The sequence below is a fragment of the Artibeus jamaicensis genome, unplaced genomic scaffold (assembly GCF_021234435.1).
Source record: "Artibeus jamaicensis isolate MK-2021 breed Jamaican fruit bat unplaced genomic scaffold, CSHL_Jam_final scaffold_916, whole genome shotgun sequence".
NCBI classification, from domain to species: Eukaryota; Metazoa; Chordata; class Mammalia; order Chiroptera; family Phyllostomidae; genus Artibeus; species Artibeus jamaicensis.
In genome coordinates this window covers 26,410,657-26,437,534 of record NW_026522059.1, presented here as the reverse complement: position 1 = coordinate 26,437,534, position 26,878 = coordinate 26,410,657, and the positions used below count along the sequence as shown (strand labels likewise).

Sequence of the window (26,878 nt, the reverse complement as noted above, 5' to 3'; positions counted from 1 at the left end):
ATGTGGCATCCTGAGAAGTAGCAGAATCAGTCCTTCTGAATGAGCATGTTAAGAAAGATTATGATTCATATTTGCGGTTCATTTAAAATAATTGATATCTTCTTTAAAGTTGGGAAAATGAGTGTTTTGTTTTTTTAAGTTAAATCATGTATTTAAAATATGAGGGAAATTATTAAGAGCAAGAATTTGCACATTTTTTTCTGTAATACGCTATATAGTAAATGTTTTAGATTTGGCAAGCTGTGCAGTCATATCTACTCAAGTCTGCCATGCAGTGTGAAAGCAACCACAGACAAGCAGCCATAGTCATTCAATAAATGAATGAACGTAGCTGTTTGCCAATAAAACTTTATGTACAGAAACAGGCAGTGAGCTGGCTCTGGCGCATGGACCGTTGTTCTGCACACCCCTGGTGTAGAGCCGCAACCCTGTCATGTGTTCCTCTGCAGGCTTAAAAAACAGAACAAGACAAATAAAAAAATACTCCCTGTTGTGGAACTAGATTTTTAGTAGTGAGTGTTTGAGTTTGGGGTTTTCACCTTTTGAGGTTTTTACAAGTGGAATAGATTTTTAATATCTTGGTCAGACAGAAAGAGGGTGAGTTGTATGTACATGAGTTGAACAAAAGTGTTCACATGTTTAGTTTGTTGTTAGGATAGAAGTGGCAAATTCTATAAATCCTTACGCTTCGGGCATTGCCTGTTGCCAGCTAAGCCTGACAGAGGTTGTGCTGGCACGACCTAGCACGATCAGACAGGCACGACATGGACTCTGTCCCCTTCTAAACCACCTGGTTTCTTGACCACTGCTAGCAATGTGGTATACATTGAGCTAGCAACAACCTTTGGTCTGGTCTCATCTCTGTTGCCAATATGCTGTGCTTTTGTCTCTGAAATAGAGTAAATATTGGTTAATATTCATACCAAAAATATCAATGTGCAATTGATCAGGAAGTCAGTTATGTCCAGGTGAGTGAATCTGACCCTTGTTTGTTTTCTGTTCACAGCGGCACATTTCAGTACACCCTGGAAGCCACCAAATCACTCCGTCAGAAGCAGGGGGAGGGCCCCATGACCTACCTCAACAAGGGACAGTTTTATGCCGTAACGCTCAGTGAGACGGGAGACAACAAATGCTTCCGACACCCAATCAGCAAAGTCAGGGTATGCACTGCATTTCCTCGGTGATCCACAGAGGGCTCAGCTGAATGCAGCTGTTACCCCACAGTCATGTGGGAAGGGCATGGGAAAAAATTCCAAAACAAGTCATTCTAGAACAAATGTCCATGAATTGGGGCAAGAGAACTTACTGGCTTGTAGTTTATCATTTTAATCGGTAACCAACAAACCCTGGGGAAGGGACGTGGTTGGAACAGGCTTTCTGACTGTATCCAAGAAATTTTTCTGGCTTCATTCATGACCCGTGTGCTACCTGGCTGCTGTTGTCATTTTCAATCAACTGATTCTCATTTTTTAAGTAAGTAGCTGTAAGCCAGGACATATTTCTACGTATTTGCTGCTGTTTTCTTCTGTAAAGGAGGATGCAATTCATCTGTGTCCCCAGACCCAACGCAGCATTGTCTAAAAGCCTTCTGCAGCCCAGTGCTTATGCAGGGGCCAAGGGGCGAGGCATGATACAATCCCTACTAGGAGCGACTTGGAGGAACTTTCACACTCATGAGTGTTAGTCCGATTTGTGGGAAAGGAAAGTGCCCTGGAAGCCTGCCAGCTTCTGGCATTCTCACGAATGCCAGGGAGGGAGGGAACTGGTAATCCCTCTCTACTGAAAAGGAAAATTATAACAGAGCTCTGAAAGAGGTTGAAGGACTTCCCTGCCCTGCTGCAAAATGATTTATGCTGCTGTGTGCATGGAGCCCACCCCACCTTATTTTATCCATAGTTTCCCCCTCCCTAGCTCTTCAGCACACCACGAGGGGAATGCTGTGGCGTGGGCCGGGATCACGGGGCAGCCCGAATTTACCACATCCCAGATTCCCATCTGAGATAACAAATGAGGTAGAAGAGAAGGAAGAGGATCCGGGCACTGGCTGGCTGGCCTGCCTATGTCTACCTTTCAGTAACATCACCACCTGGGTTTTCTGGCTTTGTCTTGGTGAGAAACACAAGGAAGGACAGCTGCTCACTTCTCCATCCAGCAAGATATGGAGCGAGAAGGGAGAGCCATATCCCTAGTGATGTAATTAAAGGGTTCTTTGAGTTTATTTGTTTGTTTTTGGTACCTTCTTCATCTTCTAAATGACAGTGAATTAACGTGTATTTAGCTTAAAGAGGCTGTTTATAATTTAGAACTCAAAGGGGGTTTTGTATTCTTAAGTTTCTCAAGCTCATTTTTAAAATCTGTCATATTACATGGAAAGAAATAATGTAGTTGACTTTGTATCTTATGATCTATGAAATATCTGTGGCTTAGATCTATATTCATCAATATGAACTCATCTTTTAGTATTCCTCTCATTAGTTTAGTATGTCTCATTAATCCAATGCTCCAGCCCGAGGCACTTAATTAGGCCAGAAACAGAAATTTTTTGCTTACAAATGCTGCCAGATTCTGTGCTTAAGGTCACAAAATTTCAAAAATGTGCTTGTCTTCAGTACAAGAAAAAAAATTTTGATATTCTTACTCACCTTACAAAATATTAAATTTGCTGGTAATTGGTTAATTTGGTTGTTTCTGACCTGGTAAAAATGATGTAGGATTCTTGTTTTCTATGTGCTGTTCTCCTTTCCCATTATTTTTTAAGTAGGCTCATTTTAAAAAGGAAACAAACCATACAACTGAGCTTCTCTGGGCTTTGTAAAGCAAGAAAAGCAACATTACAGGAACATCCTGCTGGTCGAACCTCCAGAATTGGAGACCATGTGAAGCAGCTGAGGCTCTGAACAGAAAGTAAATCCCGGTATTCTCCCTCCGCAGAGTGTGGTGATGGTGGTCTTCAGTGAAGACAAGAACCGAGATGAGCAGCTGAAATACTGGAAGTACTGGCACTCTCGGCAGCACACGGCGAAGCAGCGGGTCCTCGACATCGGTAGGTTGGCCTGGCCCCCCCGCATGGTCTTTGGGGACCGACATGTTTTCATGATGCAAAGGACGGCCCAGCATAGAAATCACCGCTGGGCCCCATACGGCTCTCATGATGTGCCAGGCACCAGCCTACGCGCTTTTCCTGTGTTAGTGCATTTGGTGCTAATCAGCTAAGAATTCAAAATTGGGTCGCGTGGGAAGTGCTTTTTGTCCTACAAAAGTCAACAGTGCCCCGTCGATAACAGGAATATATTTAGAGATGCAAGGACTACGTCAGTTTCTAAAGCGTATTTCCGTGCCCTTCCGTGTTTGAGCCTAATGGGCAGTCAGGCCGGCCACGCAAACTCTGATCCCTCCGTGACGTGAATGACCAGGCTCATTTGGCTCCAAGGTGCTTGCGAAGGACACATGACTGGGTAGTGAATTACGGTTTTCTAACTCTCCAACCAGTTTTCCGTCACTCTAACACGCGTCTGGTGCAGCTAGTACTAAATGGGCTGGCAAATGAAACCTTTGAGAGATTTTCCCTGGCACTAAAGAAGTGATGAATCTGCCAAGTACTCTTTCTGGAGTCTGTATACTCGTAAACATGACATTTGTTCTATAAAGCCTGTAGTCCCCTCAAGAGACTCAAGGTCCTCTCAGGAAAGCAGGGCCAAGTGCGGGAATTCATTGCAAAGGTTGGAAGAGCTGAAGGAGGCACCATGAGGCAATACAGAAAGGAGCTGCTGCAGGAACATGCCGCTATTGCCCGCAGGGCTGGAGGCTCAAAGGGAGGAGGTGGTGGGTGTTGGGGGAGTCCCCCAGAGAGAGCTGTAACCGTGGGGGAGGCGGCCGCATCAGGAGTGGTGACCACAGAGGGACTGGCTTTCCAAAAGGAGGTAGAACCACAGAGGAATTACCGCTAGAGACTCCCCTCAGTGCCAGGAGCAGGGAGGAGGAGGAGTGCCCTGGCTTCTCCCTGCCCCCTAATCTCTCACAGGCGCTTCCCATTGGCCGAATGTACCCAGAAGCCATGGAGCACATGACCCTAACAAATTAAGTTTGCAGGAATGAGCCTCCGAGACACAGAAGAAAGCAGGGGAAGTCAGGGACTGGATCTCAAGTTTCGTGAAAATGGCTTAAAAACACAGACAGTAATGTATATGTTTCTGAGTAATTTTTAACACTGGAAACAATTTATTGTTTCCGTACGAAATAAGTCATTTCTCATTTATGGGCTTTATTAGCCTGTTTTGCAGACCAAGAGGATGCAGCCCCAGTGAGTGCAGACAAAGTGAAGGTTTCCATCATGTCGAGTATCAGGAAGTGTTACTGAGTCATTGGAAGGATGTTTGCTTTGATTTCTTACACACTGCAGTAATGGACTTTTCAGTCTTCTGTCTCATCCTTGCTAGATGCCCTCAACCAATAGCAGAGAGGTTAGTGACCAGGTTAGAGTTAGAGATTCACTGTAGAACATATTGGAACTAATTACCAGTTTATCCCACAAAATGCTTACTCCACTCTTTACCTCACACCACACTCATGTGCAAACACACACCCCACAGACATGTTATCTTCTATTAACTAGTCCCATATCTTTATCTAGTAAACAAGGAAACAGCCTAGAGAGGCTCAGTGACCCACCATCCCAAGTGTCTGGTCTCCATTACCAAGGTCATGCACTGAACCTCCAAGGCTGACTGACTAGAACAAGGATTTAGAGATACTTGCCTTAACCTGCTTTGTAGCCAGTCTGCATGGAGCAGAGGAATAATTTTATTTTATTTGAAAAGTGAGCCTTATAATTATTACCCAAGAAAATGAGAGGAACAATTAAATAGAAATGTGGACTAGGTCCAAATAAGGCCAATAATAAAAGCATTTTATTGGCCTACTTGTTGGTTCAACTTTGATATTATTACAAGGTTTACTTTTCTTAGACCAGAATGGTTTCTCAGGTCTCATAGGACTTCAAGTCTTATCTCTCTCCTTTATCACTCCCGTCTGCCTCCAGACTTTGCTCGCCAGTAACCCTGTACACACACACGTGCTCATACATGCGCATGTGTGGGTGTGTGTGCACACGTAGATCTGTGAATTATTACTAAGTAGCTTCATGTCTACTTTGGATCCTTGCTCTGAACCTGAGATGAAGGCATCAAATCAGCCCCTTGGTTTCAAATGGAAAATTGATTTTCTGACCACCATCTCTACCCTTATCCTCAGCCTAACAACTACTGAGACAGGATAAGGAAATATGCAAAAATCTCATAGAATTTATTATCTACTGGATTAAAAAAATATCAAACCACGTGTCCCTCTGCTGGTGGGTTGTTTACACCATTTCCGATATAAAGGGAGAACGAGGCTGTGATGGCAAATGCACCAATGTGCCGGGTGCCATCATCGGCGGGGACTGGGACCGAGGTGTTGGGAATTTTGTGAGGCTGCACCGTAGGTCAGCCTGCTGAGGGGGAAGAGAGGTTGAACGCATGTGCTCTGCGTTTGCTAGTTCGGGTGGAGACCCCTCTAGCAGCCAAAAAGGAAAAGGAAGAATACAGAATTATTTAGTGTATTCCTTTTTCTTAACCTCCATGGTGCTGGAGGTTCAAGGCAGGGCTCCAAAGCTGTAGTTCCCAAACCTCCACCAGCCCCTGAGGTCAGCCCGTTGAACTGAGCCACGCAGGCAGTAACCAGTGGTCCTTGGAGTCAGTAGGCGGGACTACGGGAACTCAAAGTCCTCAAATCGTGCACCACGTGGTTTTGTGTGTTTGACTGTTTCCAGAGCTGCAGGGATAACTGCCCTTCCTCCGCAGTCTGCCTTCCTACCTCTGCTCTAAGCAAAGCCTGGTGGAACTCTCTGCCATCTTTGTGTCTTTCCTTATTGGGCAACCCCCAGCACGCATGCTCGAGGATTGTTCTGTAGTGTCTTGTGCCCTGCAAAAATGATGCGTAACAAAGAGTCTGTATCTTTTTTTACATAACATATCACTTGGATTAGATGGTTGGTTGTTCTTTGAGGCTGCTCCAGTCCTCTGATTATCCCACAGGGCTAGCTGTGTGACGGGGGAGGAACCTCAGTGTCCCCAGTGGAATCCTGTTGGTGGGTCCCATGCAAAGGAGAGTGGGAGCCTGAGGTCCCGGGCCCAGAGGAGGAGGCTGCACAGGGAGCCTTCACTCCAAGGTTCCTGGTGAGGCTGTTCCTGCAGCGCACCGGGCATGTCCCTTCTCCTTGGATGGACATTTGCACCTTGTACATCTAGTTCCCTCATTTCTTTGTTTTTTTAAATCCTCACCAGAGTATATGTTTATTGATGAGAGAGAGAGAGAAAGAGATATATAGAGAGAAACATTGATGTGCAAGAAAAACAGTGGTCCATTGTTTCGTATCCTGACCAGGGATCAAACCCACGACCTAGTTATATTCCCTGACTGGGCATCGAACTTGAAACCTTTTGGTGTAGGGGATGACGCTCCAGCCAATTGTGCTACCCAATCAGGCTGGTTCCCTTATTTCCTACTGGCTTTTTCTTATTGTCAACTTATCAGAGAGACCTTCCCTATCCCCTTAACTAAAAGTCACTCCCTCATTACTACCGAGTTCCCTTATGTTTATTTCACTGCAGAGTGCTGTTACTACCCAACACGTTATTTATGTTCATATGAGGTCTGTCCAGAAAAGTCCAGCCACTGTTAATATAATGAGAACAGTTTGCATGATACCGATGTAACCTGGCAGCCAAGGAGAGCAGACTGGAATGTGCGTGTGTGAACAATGACAACTTCACTGTACTAGTCAGTGGGGTGGTAGATGCTGTTGAGTGAGCATGTGTCTGTGTGGCTGTCACATTCAAAATGGCTGAGCAACAAATCTGCATCAAATTTTGCATTCAGTTTGAACATTCCCAGAACACCTGAGAATGTTGACCATGTCTGGGCTACAATCAACAAAGATCGGTGATTGACAGTGTGAGAACTATAAACTGATCTGGGGGTTCCAAAAACACTACTGTGTCCAAGATTTTGACATAGGATCTTGGCATGAAGCTAAGATCACTTTTGAAATGGAAGAGATTTTAGACAGTTGATGAGATTCAGGAAAACACAACGGGGCAGCTGATTGTGATTCAACTGTCTCACAGTTGCACAACATTGCACAACTGCAATGTGATTCCAATAAAGAATTTTGCATTGTTTTGAACATTGGAAGAGATATTGGGAGAACTATGTGAGGTCCCAAGGTACCTACTTTGAAGGGACTGAGGTGTCATTGTCCCGTGTACAATGTTTCTTATATCTTGTATCTTCTTCAAGAAATGTCTGTTTTGCATAGGATGTGGCTGGATACTTTCTGGACAGACCTTCATATTTGCATCCCAACCCCTAGAACAGGGGTGTCAAATTTATTTTCACTGGGGGCTACATCAGCCTCCTGGTTGCCTTCCAAGGGCCAGATGTAATTTTAGGACTGTGTAAGTGTAATTATTCCTTAACAGTTAAGCGACAGGTGGGCACTGCCCCCGGGTAGAAACAAGGTGCCAGGCTGGATAAAACAAGGCGGAGGGCCAGATTTGGCCCTCAGGCCTAGTGTTTGCCACCAGTGCCCTGGATAGTTCTTGCCACCAAGCCTACTCCTCCCCCTCCTCCCGCGGGCACTGATTACAAGAGGAGTGACCGTAGACATTAGTTAATCCGCCCCTCTCTGACCTGCTGCTTCTCCCCTCTGTACTGTCCTCTGCAGGCACTGAGGACATTTTGCAGTCTGGGCGCTGGGACCCGGCTGGTGCTAATTCTGACATTTCTGAAAGCCAGATGTGTGATTCTTGTACATTAGGCCACGCACTAGTTTTTTTAACCAGGGGAGAGGGGAACCAATGTTTGCAATTAGCTCTCACTTGTTATAAGTAAAACAAACAAACGCTGGCCCAAGAGGCCTGCTGCTTTTGAAAGCACAACCAGCAGAGTTCTCCTGGTCTCACAAATTCTTTCTTGCGAGCTTGTTGAATAACAACGATTATTCCAGGTCATAAACAAGTTTACATTCGGTAACCCAAGAAGCATTCCCGTGCCAGCTATTCCTCCTGGGCATATAGCTCCTTAGACCCTGTCGGACCTTTGCTTGTCTTTGAGTGCGAAAGCCCCTTCACCATGGAGTATGGAGTTAGTGCTGGCCTGTGCGAGGGACCACCTGCTTGCAGAAATTCCACATCCAGTCACTAAACATGCTGAGGGACAATAAGGCAGAGCCCTGTCCTCAAACTGCTCCAGTGTGGGGGTAAGAAGATGAGTGGTTAAGATGTTACAGGGTGAGTGGCAGCTTGGAGGGGTACTCACCACCCCTCTATATTTTCAAATATAACCTTTTACATTTGAAACCTCGCTTCGAGGATAATGAAAACATCTGAGGTCACAAACGAGGGTGAAGTTGCTACAAGCAAAGGAAAGAGCTCATGCATAGGTACAGGGGCCAAGACAGAGAAACCAAAACGTGTTGGCAAAGTCCAGGAAACTGCTAGCACTGATGGAAGGGGTGGAGACTCCTGCATGCCAGTGGGAGTGTTGATGAGTTCATCCAATACAGAGAGTGGGGTGAAGGAAGGAAGCCCTGAGTAACCGGGGTGTAGAAAATGACAGAGAAGTGTTTGGTAGTTGAGCAAAGGCTCACTGTTCTTAAGGGGAATCTTAGGGCAGCACGGATGTGAAGCCTGTATGGAACTCGCTGGTCTTGGGCTCTAAAAGGAGACTTCAGGTCCAGAGGAGATGGACTGAGCCCAGCAGGGCCTCTGGGGCTTCAGGTTATAGAGGGCCATTGATCCTCACCACCTGTGCCCTGGCGGCAGCCCTCAGAGCTGAAGGTAGAATATGAGGGAAATGTTCCCGTTTCAGCTCCTCTGCAAAGACCCACTGTAGGGTCATCACCACACCAGATGTGGAGGGTAACTAAGCTCCAAGTTTCTTGCTCTCTGTGGCTTTGACACCATCGTGGCTCCACAAAGTCCTGTTTTGCAGTTTTGTTGGGGAGATACCGAAGTCTGTGTGTGTGTGTTTATACCCTATTATATTGAAGTTTAACATGCATGCCTTGCTTTTGGCTAATCCATGTCTTTCTATTGTTGCACAGAGTGGGTTTTAGAGATCCAGGAATAGGTAAGCGAGTCATTCATCCAAGTGCGTGTGTCCCATTCAAGGACCGTGTCCCATCAGTCCTCCCAAGACTCCGATAAGGACAGACAGTGGGGAACATGCAGATGTAGGAGGCAAGTAGAATATTGCAGTGAAGGGCCATTCCTCTTTAATGAGTTGCAGAGCTTGATTTCGGGCACTTTGAGACTCACTGAGGAGATACAAAGGCACCCCAGGAACTAGAGACAAATTCTAGGGGAGTTAGATTCTTCGCGATGCCGCGCTGCGGGGATGAAGGAGATGGAAAAGATTGCAGAAGAAAGTCATTACTTTGTACCTGGGCCGGGGAGTCAGGAGGAGTGGCGGGGACAGGGAGTGGGGCCCGGCCGGGTGCCGAGGTCAGCCAGGTCCCCGAGGAATTTCGTGCTGTCACACATAGAACAGGGTAGCTTTTCCCTGGGACTCACTTGCAGAGTGGAGTTATCCAAAAATTTAGCACCGTGCGAGCCACCTAAAAAACACTTGAAAAACAAAGCAAGTCACAGAGTGAACCGGACTGCTACGAAGTCTCCTCGAACAGTGGACAATTCCAAAACGCTTTCTGGGGAAGGCGCCTTTTCCTGTTTGTTCCCTTTCAAGCAGGGAAGGGAAATTAGTCATTCAACAACTAATATTAACTTTATAGAAGGAGAGTCAGAAGCCACAACAGATAAATTGAGGCACGTTCACAGGGACTTTCGCTCTCCTGAACATAATCGCGAATGACTTTACTCCTTTACAGTACAGATGTTCTAAAAGAATGGACATCCCAGAACCTGCATTTTAGAGTGGGTGTTCTCCGTGGTCACGTGATCAGACTGACTCCACCAGCACATACAAACGGGCATCATCACTTGACAGTCACATTCAGTGCAGCCATTTTTGACATAATTTTGTAGTTAACTGTGAAATCAACCATCGGCTCTTTATTCAATCTCTGTCTTTGATTTTGGTTCACGGTCACCTTTCCTTGTCGGGGATTATAATACATCAGAATGTATTGGTTACATTGTTAATATTAATCCTGTAGTTTTCGGTAATTGGCAGGCAATTATAGCGCACCTTTGGGTATTAATGTGTGATTATAGGATTCTCATCTGTGCCCTCTTACTGATCTATTTCTTAAGAGCTGGTTTTTTAATTGGGCTCTGTTGATAACAGTTTCAGATTAAGGTAAAGCTTTTCATGAAAACTTAAGTTCTAACTAAATAAAAACATTTCTTCAAGTTTATGGAAACTCAGGTGGGGTCACCCTCCCTCCTTTTCCATTCTGCAAGGATCAATTTTGGTCAGATTGTTCTAGATGCCAGGCACCCAAATGTGTATTTGGCACTTTAATTTATTATATTTAAAATATTATTTTATTGTCCTCTAGCCCTCTTTATACAACTTGTTTAACAACTTTTAAGACTTAATAACTAGCATAAAAATATACATACACTAATAAACCAGGGAAAAGTATTCTTTTTAATGTAACTAGAAATTATTATTGTTTCCCTGAAGCAAACAATAAGAAATAGTTTAAAAGTGAATTATCCACCCCTCCCAAAAAAGTAGCTAGATTTGGAAATTGAATATTAGAATGACTATGGTCTGTCACCATTTTTCCTCACTGCTTCTGGAACATGTGTTTATCTGGCTCCAGGACATTATTGTTTAATAAACTTTTTCTGGTAAAGAGTTTTCTTTATGCTGACAATTTTAAAGGCTCGAATAGTTAAAAAGAAGGTGTGTTACAGAGAGAATGGCAAAAGACCCCCTGAGAATCTGTTTTAATGAGAAGAGACACTGGTTTACATTATGACCTTTCAAAATTCACACACACACACACACACACACACACACCTCGGGACTGCTTTATAGGCCCACTGTATTTCATACTGTAAATTTTTCTATTCCTGTTCAACTCTCTTTTTTTCATGTTTACTGAGCACCACATTGTTTTTCCCCGATCGGTGGTTCTTTGCCTTTATCTTTAGTTACGTAAGGTCATGCTTTCATGTCGAACATATAATGTATACTTTTATTTCACTTTGGGGGGATTTTGCTTGGGGCCTAATTATTTTCTTTCTTTGAGATTCATGTAATGAAACAACAGATGACCTGATGGTTTCACATTTTTTTTAGTTCTATTTGGTTGGCTTCAAAGTTGATTCAATACATAAAGTACCTGGAGAGAACAGCCTGATGGTTGCATGAGACTCAGCTATGTACTGAACAACACTGCAGAGCAGGGGTCCGCAGCCTCCTCCAGCGTCCGCCGGGAGCCTCGCTCTCCGCGAACCCTTCATCAGAAACAAATTCGTGTCTTCGCAGTACCCCTCTCCCCAGTGTTAACATGGGCAATCTCAAGTTTTTCTCTTTTGTTTACAAAACCTAAAACTTGCCAAGAGAAAGTTTTTGCAAAATCAAATCAAGCTCTTTGAATGGTAGAAGCCAAAATAAGATGACGCTAATCTGAAGAAAGTTCTCTGGATAGGCTCCAGGAATGCGGAGCCTCCACTCGGTTTTCTGCTCTTGGAAAGACACGTATGGAAAGAACTGAGTGCTGAGTGAACGTGTCTTGTTGTTTAGTGATGCCGTGAGGTAGGTGCTGGCATTGTCTCCATCTCACGGATGGAGAAGGACGCCGGCTTGGCGAGGTGCTGCAGCCTCCCTGAGTCGGTCGGGTGGAACTCACACCCGCAGCCTGCAGGTGCTGTGGTCAGTCACCATTACAAAGGGCAATAGTGAAGGCAGCAGTTGCTTCCTCCTTGAAGGACAAGGCTTCTTCTTGAAGAAACATACCTAAGAGAATTAGAATTTCAGTTTTGAAATAATATCTATATCCTCTACTAATAGATGAAAAGTGAACAGGAATAGCGGCACTGGTAATTCAAATAACAAGTATTGCAAACATCACTCATGTGACAAACAAAAAATCATGCATGTAAAAAAATAGCCAGTGCACTGTCCCCTCCCATACCCCAGTCCCAACACACTCGGGGCAGACTTACCTTCTCTGTCACCAGGTGTGTGTGTGACTGAGTGGCTGGGGGCGAAAGAGGTGGGTTGAAATTGGAGGTTAATCTGAATGGACTTGAGCAGCTGAAGGGATTGGGTCTGTGGTTCAAATTCAGTGACAGACAATCTATGTGAGGATTTATGGTTCTTGTAATGTGTCTGTCCTGCACACCAATTCTCTGACAGCCGTTTCTTCTGTTTAAATCTGTTCGATCTGTACTCAGAAGTACAACGACATGTGTTTAAAAATTATTTCTGACATGGAGGGCCGCTAGATAGTAGAATTGGTCTTGGAGAGACTACTGACTGTGTTAGAGAATGGTAATTCTCGAGACTTACTACTAATAAAGTACCATCATTAGAGAAAGAATTCAATTTTCTGTTATAAATTAATGTTAGTTTAACTGGGAAGTTGTCACAGTTCTTAGAAATATCATCTGGGATGGGAGGAGGTTGGGGAGGGGGCCCTGTGTGTGGGTCTGAGATGATGACGCCGGCCAGCTACTTTGGGCGGGGACTCTATTCTTACGTGCTTGTAACTCCTTGTCCCCATACCTACCCTTCAGAGTTTTAGTATATGAAGTAACAAGGTGAAGAATGGGAAACTGAAATAAAGCATGGCTGGTTCAGGTAGCAAACCAGAGTAAGTTATTTACCAAAGCACTGTCTATATTTTTGTTCATTCAGCAAACTGTCAGAAAGTACCAGGCATGATTCTTAAGAGAAAAAATAGTTAAAATGAAGTTAAATCTCATGTGTATCATAGACAAGTGAAAAGAGCTTGATTTTAAGCCCATCTAAGTTGATTTAAATGCACAGCTAGAAGCCATGGTGCAGATATATGTACATAAGCATGTGGGCTCATGTGTCTGTACACAGGATATGGCCTTTTGTCATTCTGAAGTCAAGTTCACAGCTCAGGGTCAGCATTCTTACAAAAAATGAAATCAAGTAGAGTAAAAATACTAACATAAATGGAACCCAGTCCTGGATTACAACGTGAAATGCTTTTCTTACTCTGAAATTATGGTTAATGCAGCTGAAAGCAGTAACATTGGCCCACACAACTTCTTCTCTAGAAATGGGAAGGTGAATCAAACTCAAATAAAATATTACTGGTAAGTTTAGCCCAAAGAAAAAAATTCCAAGAAAGTTTCTATCGTAAAGGATATCTGTAAGGACGTGACAATAAACCATGGAGAGTAGTAAGTAGTATCACTAATATTAATTTCTGTTTTAATATCAAAGAGATACTCTTTTTCCAGTCACATTCTGTGAGTCGCAAATTATGTCTTCATAGTTCCAGCCATCCTTATTCTGGGTTATGTATGGAAAAGCGCTCATTTGTAGTTTGTATATATCACAGAAATCAAAGGGTTCTGGCTTCGTGTGCAGACAGAACTTCTTCGGTTCCATTCCCAGTTTGGCCCCTTAAAACTAAGTGACTATCAGGGAGGGAAAGTATTTAACACATTTGCAGGAACAAGCTACTGATCAAAATTGTCCAAGGTAATGTGTGTGAAATGTGTTTAGCTCACACTGGTCTCCTAAAAACTGGTGCTGTTCCTGTGTTTGCTCAGAAGCCAAGACTAAGTGATGGAAATATATTTAAAGGCTCTACAACTCAGCTCTCGTGTTAGCACACTGAAGGAAACACTCTTTACCTTGGACTTGGGAGAAAAGCAGTAACAAGGAAGTGACTTTCTTAGAGTTCTTGTGAGTCTTTCAGGTTTATGGAGCTGTTGTGTTGATTTTGAAAAACAGAAAAGTCTCAGAACCTAGTTGTACTAAAGTTTATTTATTCTACCTGTTTTGAGTCAGAGCAAGTCCTCCGGGAATGACCTGCGACTGTTCCCTGAATTTGAGCTGATCCTCTTTGAGCTTTACAGACGGAGTGGAGCAGATGTGTGGGATGGGCAACGTAGGGACCAGTGTTCCCATTGCCCACTGTGGTATGGTACAGCAGGATTTGTGGTTTTAGATACTGTCCCTCTTTTGTAGAAATGAAGTACAAGTTCAGGGAGGTTCCATAACTTGCTGAAGGTCATACATAGGGCCTAGTGCAAGCAGGCGGAAATTAGATTCAGGGCCATGTGTCCCTACTGCCAGCATCCTTTCTTCCTGAACTTTGGTGCTGACCTGTAAGTGGATTCCTTGTATATCTTGTTCTCAAATATATAAGGTACCCTGAGTTCCTGACTTAAAAAAAATCTTCTTAGACTGCAGACTATGCACACTGAGTTCGCAGGGCAAGCAGCCCTGAGCTGTTTGCAGCATTCCAGGTTCATTATTTCACTAGTCCAGGCAAAATCCACACCTTTTAGAAGAGAAGCAATTTTTATATTAATTATACCACACCTTTTCATCTCCCACAATATATAAAAAAATAATTAGAAGGGGTAGTTATAATTTACCAAGCATGTGCAACTTAATTAAGGTGAAAGAATTAAACAATGTCTTTGACAGTATTCCAGAATTGCACTCACACATACGCCACTGATCATATGCAAAAAAGAAAAAAGATAACAGAATGATTTGCCATCATGCTGCCCATAACAGTTAAAGTAGAGTCCAATCCCCTAATTCCTGTGTAGAATGTAACTTGCCAGGAACAGACATGACAGCGTCCGGCACAATCACCCGTGCTCAGCAGCCCTTTGCTGAAACACCGTCAAGTGTTTGCTCACTCCCACCTGCCTTGTTTTACCCCCAAGGGCTGGCTTCTGGACTTTCTTTCAGTCTTCGTGGTGCCTGCGAGATATGGAGATGCGTTCTTTGCTTCTCTCCAGTGCAGCACCCCAAGCTGGCCCTCCTCTATCAAGGAACTGACAATTCCAAAAACGCTCATCTCTCTGCCTCACTGAACTTTCCTCAGCACTTACTTCTCTCCCAGCCGGTTGCCATGTAGGATGTGCTGTGATTTTTCTCTACAGGGTATTAATATCTGGTAACAATTTATTGTTTAATTTGCATTATATAGGCCCTGGTTAAAAGTTTGGCCTTTGGCACCAAACAGACCCGGATTCAAATCACAGGCTGGCCTATTACCAGCCACGTGATTTTCTACAAGCAGCGACTTCTCTGTAGGAGGATGCTAATACGTACCTCAGAGAGCGGGTATGAGGATTAGGTTGGTAAGCTCAACACCGCCCTGACATTCAGTGAGTTCTCAGTTTGTGGCAGTTGTTGTTACCCCAAGAATATTTGCATTTTAATGTCAAGAGGTGACAGTGCCCTCCCCCAAAGCAATGAGTGTTTTGGAGTGGGATTTAAATGTTCCCCCCTATGATGTGAATGTTGGGATGTTTGAGGTAGTTCCAGAGGCTCCTGACACTCTCCTTGCTATTTTGGATTCTTTTTTCTTCTTGCAGTCCTGATTGGATGTCTTTTTCTTCCTTATGTTCCAAATCATGGATTTGTTTCTTGGCTTCATTCACTCTGCTGATGATATCCTGTACATTGTTTTTTACTTGAATTAGTGTATCTTTCATTTCTGCCAGATGAGTGTGGTTTCTTTAATTCCTTAGTTGTTGGATTTCCCATACAGCTTGACTTTCTGACAGTTATGAGAGACATTTGTTGTGTAATTTAGCTGTAATGTTTCTCTGGTCGTGCAAGGAGGCAAGCCATGATTACCTACGCCTCCATTTTGACCGGAAGTCTCCAGATGTACAATTCTATGACACATCATCTGTATATTTTCTTGTGTGCTCACCACCCATAGTAAAATCTCCTCCTATTACCATTTATCCCTGATTTACCTTCCTCTACCTCCTTCAACCCCCTTTCCCTCTGTTAATCACCATACTGTGGTCTGTGTCTATGAGTTTTTTCCCTTTGGTTAATCCCCTCATCTTTTCTACCCAGTCCCCCCAACACCCCTCCCCTCTTACAGCTGTCAGTCAGTTCTCTGTATCTGTAAGTTGTTTTTATTTTGTTTGTTAGTTTATTTTGTTCATTAGATTCCACATATAAGTGATATCTTATGATATTTGTCTTTCTCTGACTGGCTTATTTCACTTAGCATAATATTCTCCAGGTCCATTCATGCCGTCTCAAAAGATAAGGCTTCCTCCTCCTTCTTCTTTTTAATAGCTGAGTAGCATTCCATTGTATAAATGTACCACAATATTTTTATCTTCTTATCTCCTGATGGGCACTTTGGGCTGCTTCCAAATCTTGGCTATTGTAAATAACATTGCAGTGAACATAAGAGTGCATATATCCTTTCAAATTAATGTTGCAGATTTCTTTGGATATATTCCCAGAAGTGGAATTGCTGGGTTATAAGGCAGTTACACTTTTAATTTGCAGGGGAAGCTCCATACTGCTTTCCACAGTGGCTGCACCAATCTGCATTCCCACCAACAGCACAGGAGGGTTCCCTTTTCTCCACATCCATATCAACCCTTGTTCTGTGTTGATTTATTGATGATAGCCATTCTGACAGGTGTGAGGTGATTAGTGACATTGAAAATCTTTTCATATGTCTATTGGCCATCTGTTTATCAAACTAATTAATGCATTTTTTAAGGTGATTAAATTTCAGTTGCAGAAACAATGGAAAAATAAAACCTTATAATGCAGCAACTTACAAGATTTAGGATAAGTGTTTGACCAAACCATTTTGGTTTGTCCTTATTTCTAGACATAATATTTGTTTTTTAAGTTTATGACTGACCTAAAAACTTTTCTTAAAAATGCTTATTAAAAACTTTAAAACAAAGTTGCATGACTTTCTTTTAAAACAAATAGCTATGAAGAATTAGGGAATTTAATTTCTTTAAATTTAGTACCCTGCTGCTCTCTTCAAAATTTTCATAGATTGGCTGACCTGCTAAAAGCACAGGTTTGCATTTAAAATCATCCCCAATACAGTCATAAAGCCCTATTCTCTATTTGTAGGATATAAAATGGTTTTCCTTCGGCTTATCTGTTAGCTTTAAATATGTACTTAAAAGTCAGTAAGAACATTTGAATACCCTGAGAGAAAAATGAGCAAAGGGCAGAACAGGAGGGTGTTGGGTGAGTGAATAAATATAAAAACAAAGGAGAAAGAATATAAATAAGCACAAAGAGCCAGAAAGCAAATGGAAGATGGTATGACCTCCTTAGCAATCAGAAAATTGCAAATTAAAAGACAGAAAACTATACTTGAACAATAATTAAATTTAAAAAATTAGAAAAAAAGACTGATTCGACTTTGAAGCACATGTGTGCCAGTTTCAAAATTACAATTGTTAAAATGAAATAAATTAATTCTTTTGTCGACTCAATATTATTAAAATTAAATTCAAAGAGGTAATTCATAAATGAAAAATTACAAAGTGACTAAATTTATTCATATCAAAAAGTGTTTTCCAAAATTTTTTATAGTTTTTGCAACCAATTTACATAATGTTGTCAATTATAATTAAAATTTTTCATAATGGAAAAAAATTGCAAATTAAAATAATAAGTTAACTAAAGTATATGATTGTCTAATCATTATGCTGTACATCTTAAACCAATACAAAATAATATGGAATGTAAACTATAATTGAAGAAAAAAATTTAATTTAAAAATGTAATAATAAGTTAGTATGTGTTTTGCATACCAATTTGGAAGGAAGCAGGAACTTAATACACTGTCATTTTTAATGTAAGTTGCTTCTATCTTCTAGGAATAATTTGACAAAATGAATTAAAGCCTTAAAAATATACTTGCTTTTGACCTATAAACTTTACTTCTGAGAATATATCTTAATGAAAAAATGAAATATATAGGAGTATTTAGTCATAAAGATAATGAAGTGATATTTAAGGTATAGTAAGGCACTTGACATCATTTAAGTAACCAACAAGAGCAACATCAAGTTATGGCACTTCATTTTAATCTAATATTGTGGTATTTGGCCATTAAAAGTATTTTTCACATGTTTATTTATTGACATAAAAAGATGCCAAAGATGGCCCTGACTAGTGTGGCTCAGTGGGTTAGGTGTCGTCCCACAAGCCAGAAGGTCAATGCTCTGATCCCCTGTCATGAATATAAAAACAAATATATGTGCCTGAGTTGCGGGCCAGGTCCTGGTGGGTGAGCAAGAGGCAACAGGTTGATTACATCAATGTTTCTCTCCCTCTCTTTCTCCTTCCTTCCCCTCCCTCCAAAAACAAACAAACAGATAAATAAATAAACTATTTTTAAAATATGCTGAAAATCTATTAAGGGAAAAAAGCAGTTAAAAATAATTGTTACGAGATTTTGTACAAATATTTACAAATTTTGGAGAAAGGGAGACAGAGACCGAGATGGGGAAAATAAAGTGTATATAGATGTGTTTTGAGTAGCTGTTTGTGGGTGAGTAGTTTGTGGGTGCTTTTAATTTTCTTATTTGTTCATGGCCTCTGACTTTCTTGTGGTGAACTTACAAGTTATTATGGTAAAGTGTGTTTGCTTTATTCAAAATGTAAAGATTATAGTTTTGCTTCATAGTGTCCCTCAGGAAACCAATAGAAACCTGAACTAAGGGCACGTGGGTGGGCTGACCTGGAAGTGAAGAGATGCTTGAACTCCCAACTGGTAGAACGAATGCAAATAGAACATCATTAAGATACCACTTTGTACCCATGGGATAGGCTCCAAAAGCAGAAGTTTGGGGAGAAAGAGAGGAAATAGAATTTTCATTGGAGCTTAGAAAGTGAGTCAGGAACGCCTTTTTGAAGGGTGCCTCCAAGTAGGTTTTTCTGTGGTTAACCATCAACCAGGGCCCAGAAATAAGGAGTTTTATTTAAAACAAAAAAAAACCAAAAAAACAAAATCGAACTCTCTTTGTTCTATCATGGATTGTTTTGAATTAGTTATTTTTATGGACTTTATTATTTGTATTATGAGAAGCCACCAGCCCTGAAAGATGTGGTGACTTAACAGAACAGGAAGAGGAAACAACCATGTGACCAGGAACATGGCCGATCTCGTGGACAGTGAGCACTGTTTACATCCTGGAATCAGTCATAGTAATGAACTTCTATCCTAACTCAGAATGGAAAATTTTAAAAGGTGTTATAAACAAATAGACCCCCAATATCATTATAACTGAGCCTCCCTCTGACCCCCATTGTGAGGTGGGGTATGAATGCACAGAGTCCTGTGCAGGACCTAAGGACATGATAGGTTGTGAAAGATTTAGCCTTATAAAAAAAGTATAAAAAGCACATGATCACAGTTTCATTTCAGACAAGTAGTTATGGAGTCTTAGAGAGAAAGAAAGTCTGTGACTAGGTGATCAATTTGTGTATAAAGCAGACTTCAGAGAAAAGAATATGGGTTTTACCAGGACGCCAGCCCAGCAGGACACGAACGATGTTTGTTTAGTACACAAAGGACAGAATTAAGGTGCGATATCATTTCTAAGGAGGCCAGAAGAAGGCGGGGGACCTAGATGGTAACTAAGCCTAAGCTAGAAACCTTAGGAAGCAGTGAGCACTGGCCTAGGAACATCGTGTCCAGACCAGAAGACCAGCTGTGGCAGAAACAACTGAGGCAGTGAGTAAGGCAGGTGTTGATCACAGGTCTGTTTGTGGTACTGGAGAGCAGAGACCACCCAATGGCCCACTCTGAGGAGAGGGGATAAAGGGTGGTTGGCGGTCCCCATGGAATTCTGCGCAGCTGCAGTTAGAAAGAGGTGTGTAGTCAGCTCTGAAAAGGTCCAGGGCTAGGTTTGCCGGATGAAATACAGGGTGCCCAATTAAATGAGAATTTTTGATTAGAAAATAACAATAACTTTAGGGATGAGTATATCCCAGATATTTCCTGGATCTGACAGCCATACCCATAGCACAACCCAGTTGGTGAAAACGAACGCTATGTACACGGGCGAATCGACACAACTTATCACAATACGTAGCAAACACATTAATAGCTATTGTATTTGTGAGGGTGGATAGTGGGGATAAAGTGCGATCAACAAATGCTACGTGAATAAAGGAGTGGTGGCCCTCAAACTGGTGATGATAGCAAGATGAGTATGATCACCTCAACTTTCCGTACCCAAGTCCAAAAAGAAATGGAAAAAAAAAGGGTTTTCCAGCCCCGTCCTGGAATTTCCGCCACTGAAGTCCTGAGGACACTGCCTGGCAGATAAAGAGAATATCTTGTCCTACAGAACAAGCCCCACAGACCGCTCTGGCCCTCCCAGAAAACTCAGCGGTGGGAAAGTGAGTAGGAGAGGGAACAGGTGGGTGACAAGGGACTCAGAAGAAAAAGAGTAACTTTATAAACCTAGTGCAAAATGAAACTAATGAGCAAATCAGGAACATGGCTTCACCTAGATTTGGTCTTTTAATAGAGGAATGTGTTTGCATTCTTGGAAGTGCTGGTAAGAACATATCAGCAAGCATAAATCCTTATCTGTTGCCATAGAAACAACTAGAAGCAGAGGCGACATGTCAGTTTCCCTGATGAAAAAAGTGACATGTCACTGAATTAACTCTCATTCTTAAAACCGTTTTCTATTCTAACATTACAGCGGATTACAAGGAGAGCTTTAATACAATTGGAAACATCGAAGAGATCGCTTATAATGCTGTTTCCTTCACCTGGGATGTGAACGAGGAGGCGAAGGTGAGTAAAAAAGTAGCATCGATTCATTGTTCAGATCTTTTAAGTGATGTGTCCTTTCTCTGCAGTTGACTTTTCTTTTCTTTCTTTCTTCTTTTTTTACAAAAGCCTTTATAGGTAGAGAAAGATCTGTTAACTTGAGCCAGAACAAAAAGAAATGAACTTCTTATCTTTCTCTAGAAGTCACAAACATCCAATTCTGTTTAGCTAAATTGCCTTTTGGGGGGTGAGGAAGAAGAGGGTGAACGTGTTCCTAGGTGACCTCCTGCAGAAGGCTCCCCATGGCTCTCCCGAGCTTCAGGCCCCACTCGTGAGCCCGTGGGGCGGGCCCAGAATGGGCCCAGAGACCTTTTCTCCCTGCCCTGCAGGTCCTGCCACACCCTGGTCTAACTCCAGCCTCCTTCAGAGGGAGCAAGGTGTTCAGAGGTAACGTTTTCATCCGTGAGGACTGGGAAGTCTCTTGACCCCACGACTTTTTCCAGGTGTAACCTGGTTGAGTGAGCAGTAGGAGGCAGGGCTGCAGATCTCTGAACTTCACTCCCTGTGGTGTGCCCACTGTGACCTTGGGCCATTTTTCCCCTTATTGACTGCTTAAGCTTTTCCTACTTCTCTCTGGTGTCAGTAGGGTTAAAAAGGGCAACAGTAACTCTCCTGCAAGGTGTGACCTGAGGACAGATGTGCACCTTGTTGCCGGGTGAAAAAGGGAAACTTCCTGATTTGCTTTCTGGCCACGAGTGCCTTTGAGTTTATGAAAACTCCAAACTTTTCCGCCATGCACTTTTCTGTGTTGCATAGCTTCTGATTCTCCATCTTTATTTTGCACCAAAGAGAAGGTTCCAGATGAAACCTCAGTTTGTTTTGCACTTCTGGTGTGGGCGTTAACAAAACTCTGTCTTCAGACTAATGGAAAGGTCAATGTAAACAACTCCCTTCAATGCGTTATTGTCTGCGAGCTGGGGGAGGGATGGGTGAGAAAGGAAACTGGACTGGAGTTTGTGGGCAGGACTTACAGAAGATGAATTGCTCAGTGTCTCATTTCACTCAGGTATCAAACAATTGAAATGAAACTGGCTTTGGGCCCATGAAAGGTGACTTAAATAACGCTCAGCAACAGAGCGCAGAGCAGCCTGGAGTGGGCTGCAGGGGCTCAGGCACCCACCAGAAGGAAGCAGACCTTGCCCAGGTGGGTGGTCAGGCTCCACACAGAACTGTAGGGGAGTTGGTCTTCTCAGTCACGTTCAAGTTCCTTGCCCAGAGCCCTGTTTCCCTTCATGCCCTTCCCTGCAGAGGCTAGGTTCCTGGGCTAGAACAAGAAAAGAAAATCCCAGCCAGAGTGGGATTAGAGCCCTCAGCGAGTCACCTCGCCTCTCTGAGCCTCACTCAGTTCCCATACTCAGAACAAAATAAAACAAAACAAACGTTTCCAAGTCACTCTGCCACAGCAAGTATGGTGCTGGGTGTGTGATATGTGAAGATCCTGTGCCCTTGGAGGGGGAGGGCGATCCAGGGACCACAGAGCAAGTGTGAGGAGTGAGACGCAGGCCCCCGCGCTGATCCCGGGGGAGAGGGTGGGGTCCCAGCATTGGACAGGCTTGTCAGTGTAGACGTGAGCTGCAGTGGGAACCCTAATTTTATCGTGGTGCAGTCTTCAGTAACCAGCGCTCGTGGGTGAGTGCCCTCACTGTTCTGTGTCCATAGGGACCCTCTAAAGAAAATGCCACAGCCGCAGGGGCCACTTGAATGACCGAGGCTCTGAGAGGCAACAGCAGGTCGTGACTGTGGGTTGACTAGACCACTCCTTACCCAAAGGCAGAATTTCACTCTTCTTGTTTAAGTGTGTTTGTGCGTGTGCACTGTCCCAGATGACGAATTCAAACTCAACGTGTGCTTTGACAGCTGGCAGTGTTTGCTTCTCGTGGCAAAATTTGTTTGCTTCTTTAATATATATATTTTAGTTACTATTGCTTGATGGTTGCAGTAGTAAGCAGTCTGCGTTAACCAATACGTAATACAAAATAATTTCAAATAATTTCCCTCAAACTACTGGAAGGGCTTTTAAAGAAAACCCATAAAAAATAAATCGTTAGTGAGGGCAAGACTTTTTTTCAACTAGCAGCACCTAAGGTATTTCTTGAACATATCGCTGATGTTATAATCAGCAAAAAACAGAATCACTTGGTTGAGAAAAAGGAGTTTAACGAAGCAAGAAGTAAAGGCGAATTTACTCTCTCATCAGGGAATTGTTTTCGATTTTCACACGACGGACTTAGAAGCAGTTGAATTTGCTCTCGGGTTCCTGTTGGTAGCATCCACACGAAAATCCTCCCCAGGCTTCAGGGCTGGGCCGAATTCAGTGTCACGTGATGGTTTGGTTCGCGTGGCCGGAGGACGCAACCTGCGGCCTGCCGCCTTCACGTGGTCCGCAGAATGTGCGTGTATATATCAAGCATTTATGTACTTCTATTTCAATTTTTAACTTTTGGCTCACATTTAATAATAAAGAGGTCTTTATTATTGCAGTCTAGGTTTCTAGATTCTTTTGGATAATTAAAGAATCTGGCAACCATGAGCCCAAGTGTTTGCAAGGCCCTGAGTGGTTCCTGTGAGGGATTGGCTATTCTCTTGAAAGCTTCTGCTAGCCTTCTCCATTCTGGAACTTTCTCTGCCCAGCCCTGGTAGACATTTGAATTTTTGTGCCCGAACCATGCCCTCCCAGGCAGTTGAATATGCAGTTGACATCTTCACTGGTTTGCAGTCCTGGGGGACATAGTGACACAGTGGAGGTTGCCCTGGTGGAGACAGGGGGCCCAGGACCCCTGCCCACAGCCCCTGGCTTCTTTGGCCAGGCCTTTGGCAGCCACGAACCCAGGTGTTTGCAAGGCCAGCTTGGGCTTGGGTTGGCACCGTTAAAGAGAGCGGCTGTGACATGCTTTCAAATGTCCATGAGAGTGGTGTACCTTGGTCTTTGAAGATGTTTTATGAAAACACCAGAAATCACTTGGGATCAAATGTCATGTCAACAAGTTGGACAATACCACTTCAGGGTTCAAAGGCGATTTCTTTTCTGGAAGACCAGCTTTGGAGAAGGCAGGGTCAGAAGAGACACTACAAATAAACTTCGAGCCACAGCAGCATCGTTAGAGAAAAACACGTCTTCCCTAGACGGCGACATTTAATGATAATTGTTATTCAAATATTTAAGCCTTGGTGCATTTATTCAAAAACTAACAAACAACAGTCCAGTATGGGGGCTCTTACTACATATGTATAATCATGAGCTAATGATAAGGTGATAGATTTTTTCAGAGCACAGATTTACTTGTGTTGTTGTTGCTGCTGACCTACACTTTCCTTCTCCCTGTCGTTGAGCATGAGCAGAAGAGAGGAAAGGATGTGGTGTTCTCATTGTTTAGTTTAACTAGAGGAAAAACTTTGACGAGGGAAAGTGTAAAGACAATTCACATGCAGTTTGGGACTTAACTTCTGATTCCTAGTATCGATTGCAGCACGATTCTGGCAGAACTGTTACTGAGTTCTTCCCCTGAACCGGTTCTGCTGGTTGTGCCACAGTGTCCTTCTGCACAATGACAGAGCAAGTGGCAGAACTAGTCCCCAGCAGGACATTTTTTTCCCCCTCAGTGTCTGTGTAGTCTGGACGCTTATGTAATGTGAACAGGTGTCCCTGGGTCCCTGGGAATGACTCAGGTGACTTCTAAGTGGGTAAGGTTGTGAGTTCCTGTCGACCTGTCACAGCTTGGAAATTGATGGGGGTGGGGCTGTGGGTGCTTCAGAGGAAAATGCACTGACATGGGGCTCAGGCACCCAGGCAGTCACTGGAATAGCCGGCTTTGTGACTTCTGCCGTCTGAGCTTCACCATCCTCAGCTGAAGGGGGAACAGGGATTGTTAAAACAGATTATTCAAGTCAATAGCTATTATTAAGGTCCCATCCATATGGCTCTCGTAGGAAGACTGCTATGCTACATTCTTTCACACGATTCCCATTTAGAAGGATATTTCAGTTTTTCTTTCTTCCCTTAGCCAAACACTGGTAGCCAAACCTGCAAAGTAGATTTATTGGTCGCTAATCCCCAAGATGAGGAATTCCCACACAAGACCCTACTGAGTTACTGAAGAGCAGTGAGATCAGATTTCTGGCACCGGTGCTGCTCTCTTTCTCTCGAGGATGACATCATCCCCCCACCCACCCCACCGGAGCAGAAGCACAGCAAACCCTGATTAGAGGCTCCTCTTTCTCCCAGATTTCTAAGGAGATTCTTAAAACTGGGCCACTTATTTTTGTCCGGTGCCTTTTCTCTCTTCACTGTGATTTCAGAATGAAACCGACCTCAGTCTGCTATGCAGGTCCCTCCCACGTGACCATGGAGAATGACTTGAGCATTAACATGCTCCTTTGTGCTTTGAGGAACAAACCTCCTTTTCGTGCCTTTTCACTGGACCACTGGACCAATTTCCCCTGTTCCTTTGCTTCACCTATTTCTATTCAGCCAAACTTTTGGAATGCTCGAAGTTGGTGAAAATGCTCCTCTTCTCTTATTCACTAGCCCCTCTAAATCATCAAGCAAACAAAGACATCCACTGCTAGCCCATCCCTTCCGTCTCTAAGGTTGTTTTAAAAAGCTATTGCAGTTCAATATGAACTTTTTTCTCCTGTGGGTTACTCTTTGCTGCCCTCTAGCCTGGCACCTCTGCCTGCAGAAGCAGAGCCATTGCCCACAGGGCTGGGGGGAGGCCTGCCCTGCCCCTCCTTCCCGGCTCTTTGTTGAGCTGTAGGAAGGGCTTTGAGGATTGGCTGGTCCCACCCTCTGCTTTCATGTTCAGTGGTGAAAGCTCATCCTGCATTTGGGGACTTGGGAGGAACTTTCAGAAAGGAAATTGTTGCAGTTTTAGAAAGAGTTAAGGACTCATAGAAGGCATGTATATATTTTCTTCCCTGTTAACAAATTTTTGGTGTGAGATTGGGGGTGGACAAGACTGACACCTGATTGGGTTGGCGGGGGGAGGAGAGAGGCCCAGAGATGTCATGGGTCATTTTCCTGTGTGTCCCAGACTCTGATTCCATTAAGTATCACCTTTCTATACATCTCTGGCACAGCACAATCAGACAAGTGCGAGGTGGACTTTGAACCCATGTCCCTCTGAGTCCAGAGTCCATGCTCTTAGCCATCCCAATACAGGAAAATCTTCCATTTTTTTTAAAGGCCAAAAGCATGCTATGGTTTTCCTTTTCAAAGATGTCCACAGGGCACAACGCCTGTAGTTGCAGAGAGAAAGAAAACAAAAAAACAGTCCCATTTTCTTGAGCAAAGCAATTTAATCAAGTCACCCCGCTTGTGCCACCCTCTGCCTCCCCCGTCCCTCCCCCTCCGGATGGCCCCACTGGCCCAACACTGCAAGCACACAGGTCTCTCCCTGTCCCTGTCCCTGGTTGCCCTGCTACATTTTCTGTTGATACCGTATGTGTTATTGACCAGAGTGGATTTGGGCATGAGGACTTTAAGGATTCCTTGTCATGTTCAACTGTGTGTGTGTGTGTGTGTGTGTGTGTGTGTGTGTATGTGTGTGTGTTAGCCCAACATTAGTGATCTCATTGGCATAATTACTACCTCACTCTGCATTAATTGAAGATCAGTGCACTTTCTCATACTGCAAAACATCAGTGCTTCCTTCTCCATGTCTTGACACATTAATTCTCCATCCCCCACTTATCTCTAGCTCATTTCTGTGGTGTTCGGATTTTTATTTTACACTCATTTACATAATTTTCATACACTTTTTTTTATGCCTTTGTTCCTGCTGTGAGCGTTGACGACTCTTTCTTCCTCACTCTTTTTCTGAAACGCCATGCAGGAAGTACAACGTAAAAAAATTCAGAGCCAGAACAATGATTGTTATCGGGGAAAATGAAAGTTGCAGAAGGCACACGGTGACTCTCTGCTTTGTGTTTGCAACTTAAGAAATCCAGTAAACAACCCGCATTCGCCAAGCTGGTAAATTGGAAGTGATATTTACAGATAAGCAATATTGATTTTATAAGTAGATTCCCCTAACTTTGGGTGCTTTAAAT

The 26,878-nt window shown here is 43.3% G+C and overlaps 1 protein-coding gene across 6 annotated transcripts in view; it reads left to right on the top strand.

Moving 5' to 3' along the window:
- GRHL2 (grainyhead like transcription factor 2) overlaps positions 1 to 26,878 on the top strand; it is a 137,314-nt gene that overhangs the window by 65,924 nt on the left and 44,512 nt on the right. For all 6 annotated transcript variants that reach the window (XM_053661208.1, XM_037133405.2, XM_053661207.1 and 3 more), the window contains exons 6-8: positions 1,007 to 1,163; positions 2,935 to 3,046; positions 20,700 to 20,794. In XM_053661208.1, coding sequence (XP_053517183.1) covers positions 1,007 to 1,163; positions 2,935 to 3,046; positions 20,700 to 20,794 — 364 coding nt within the window. The remainder of the gene's footprint in view (positions 1 to 1,006; positions 1,164 to 2,934; positions 3,047 to 20,699; positions 20,795 to 26,878) is intronic.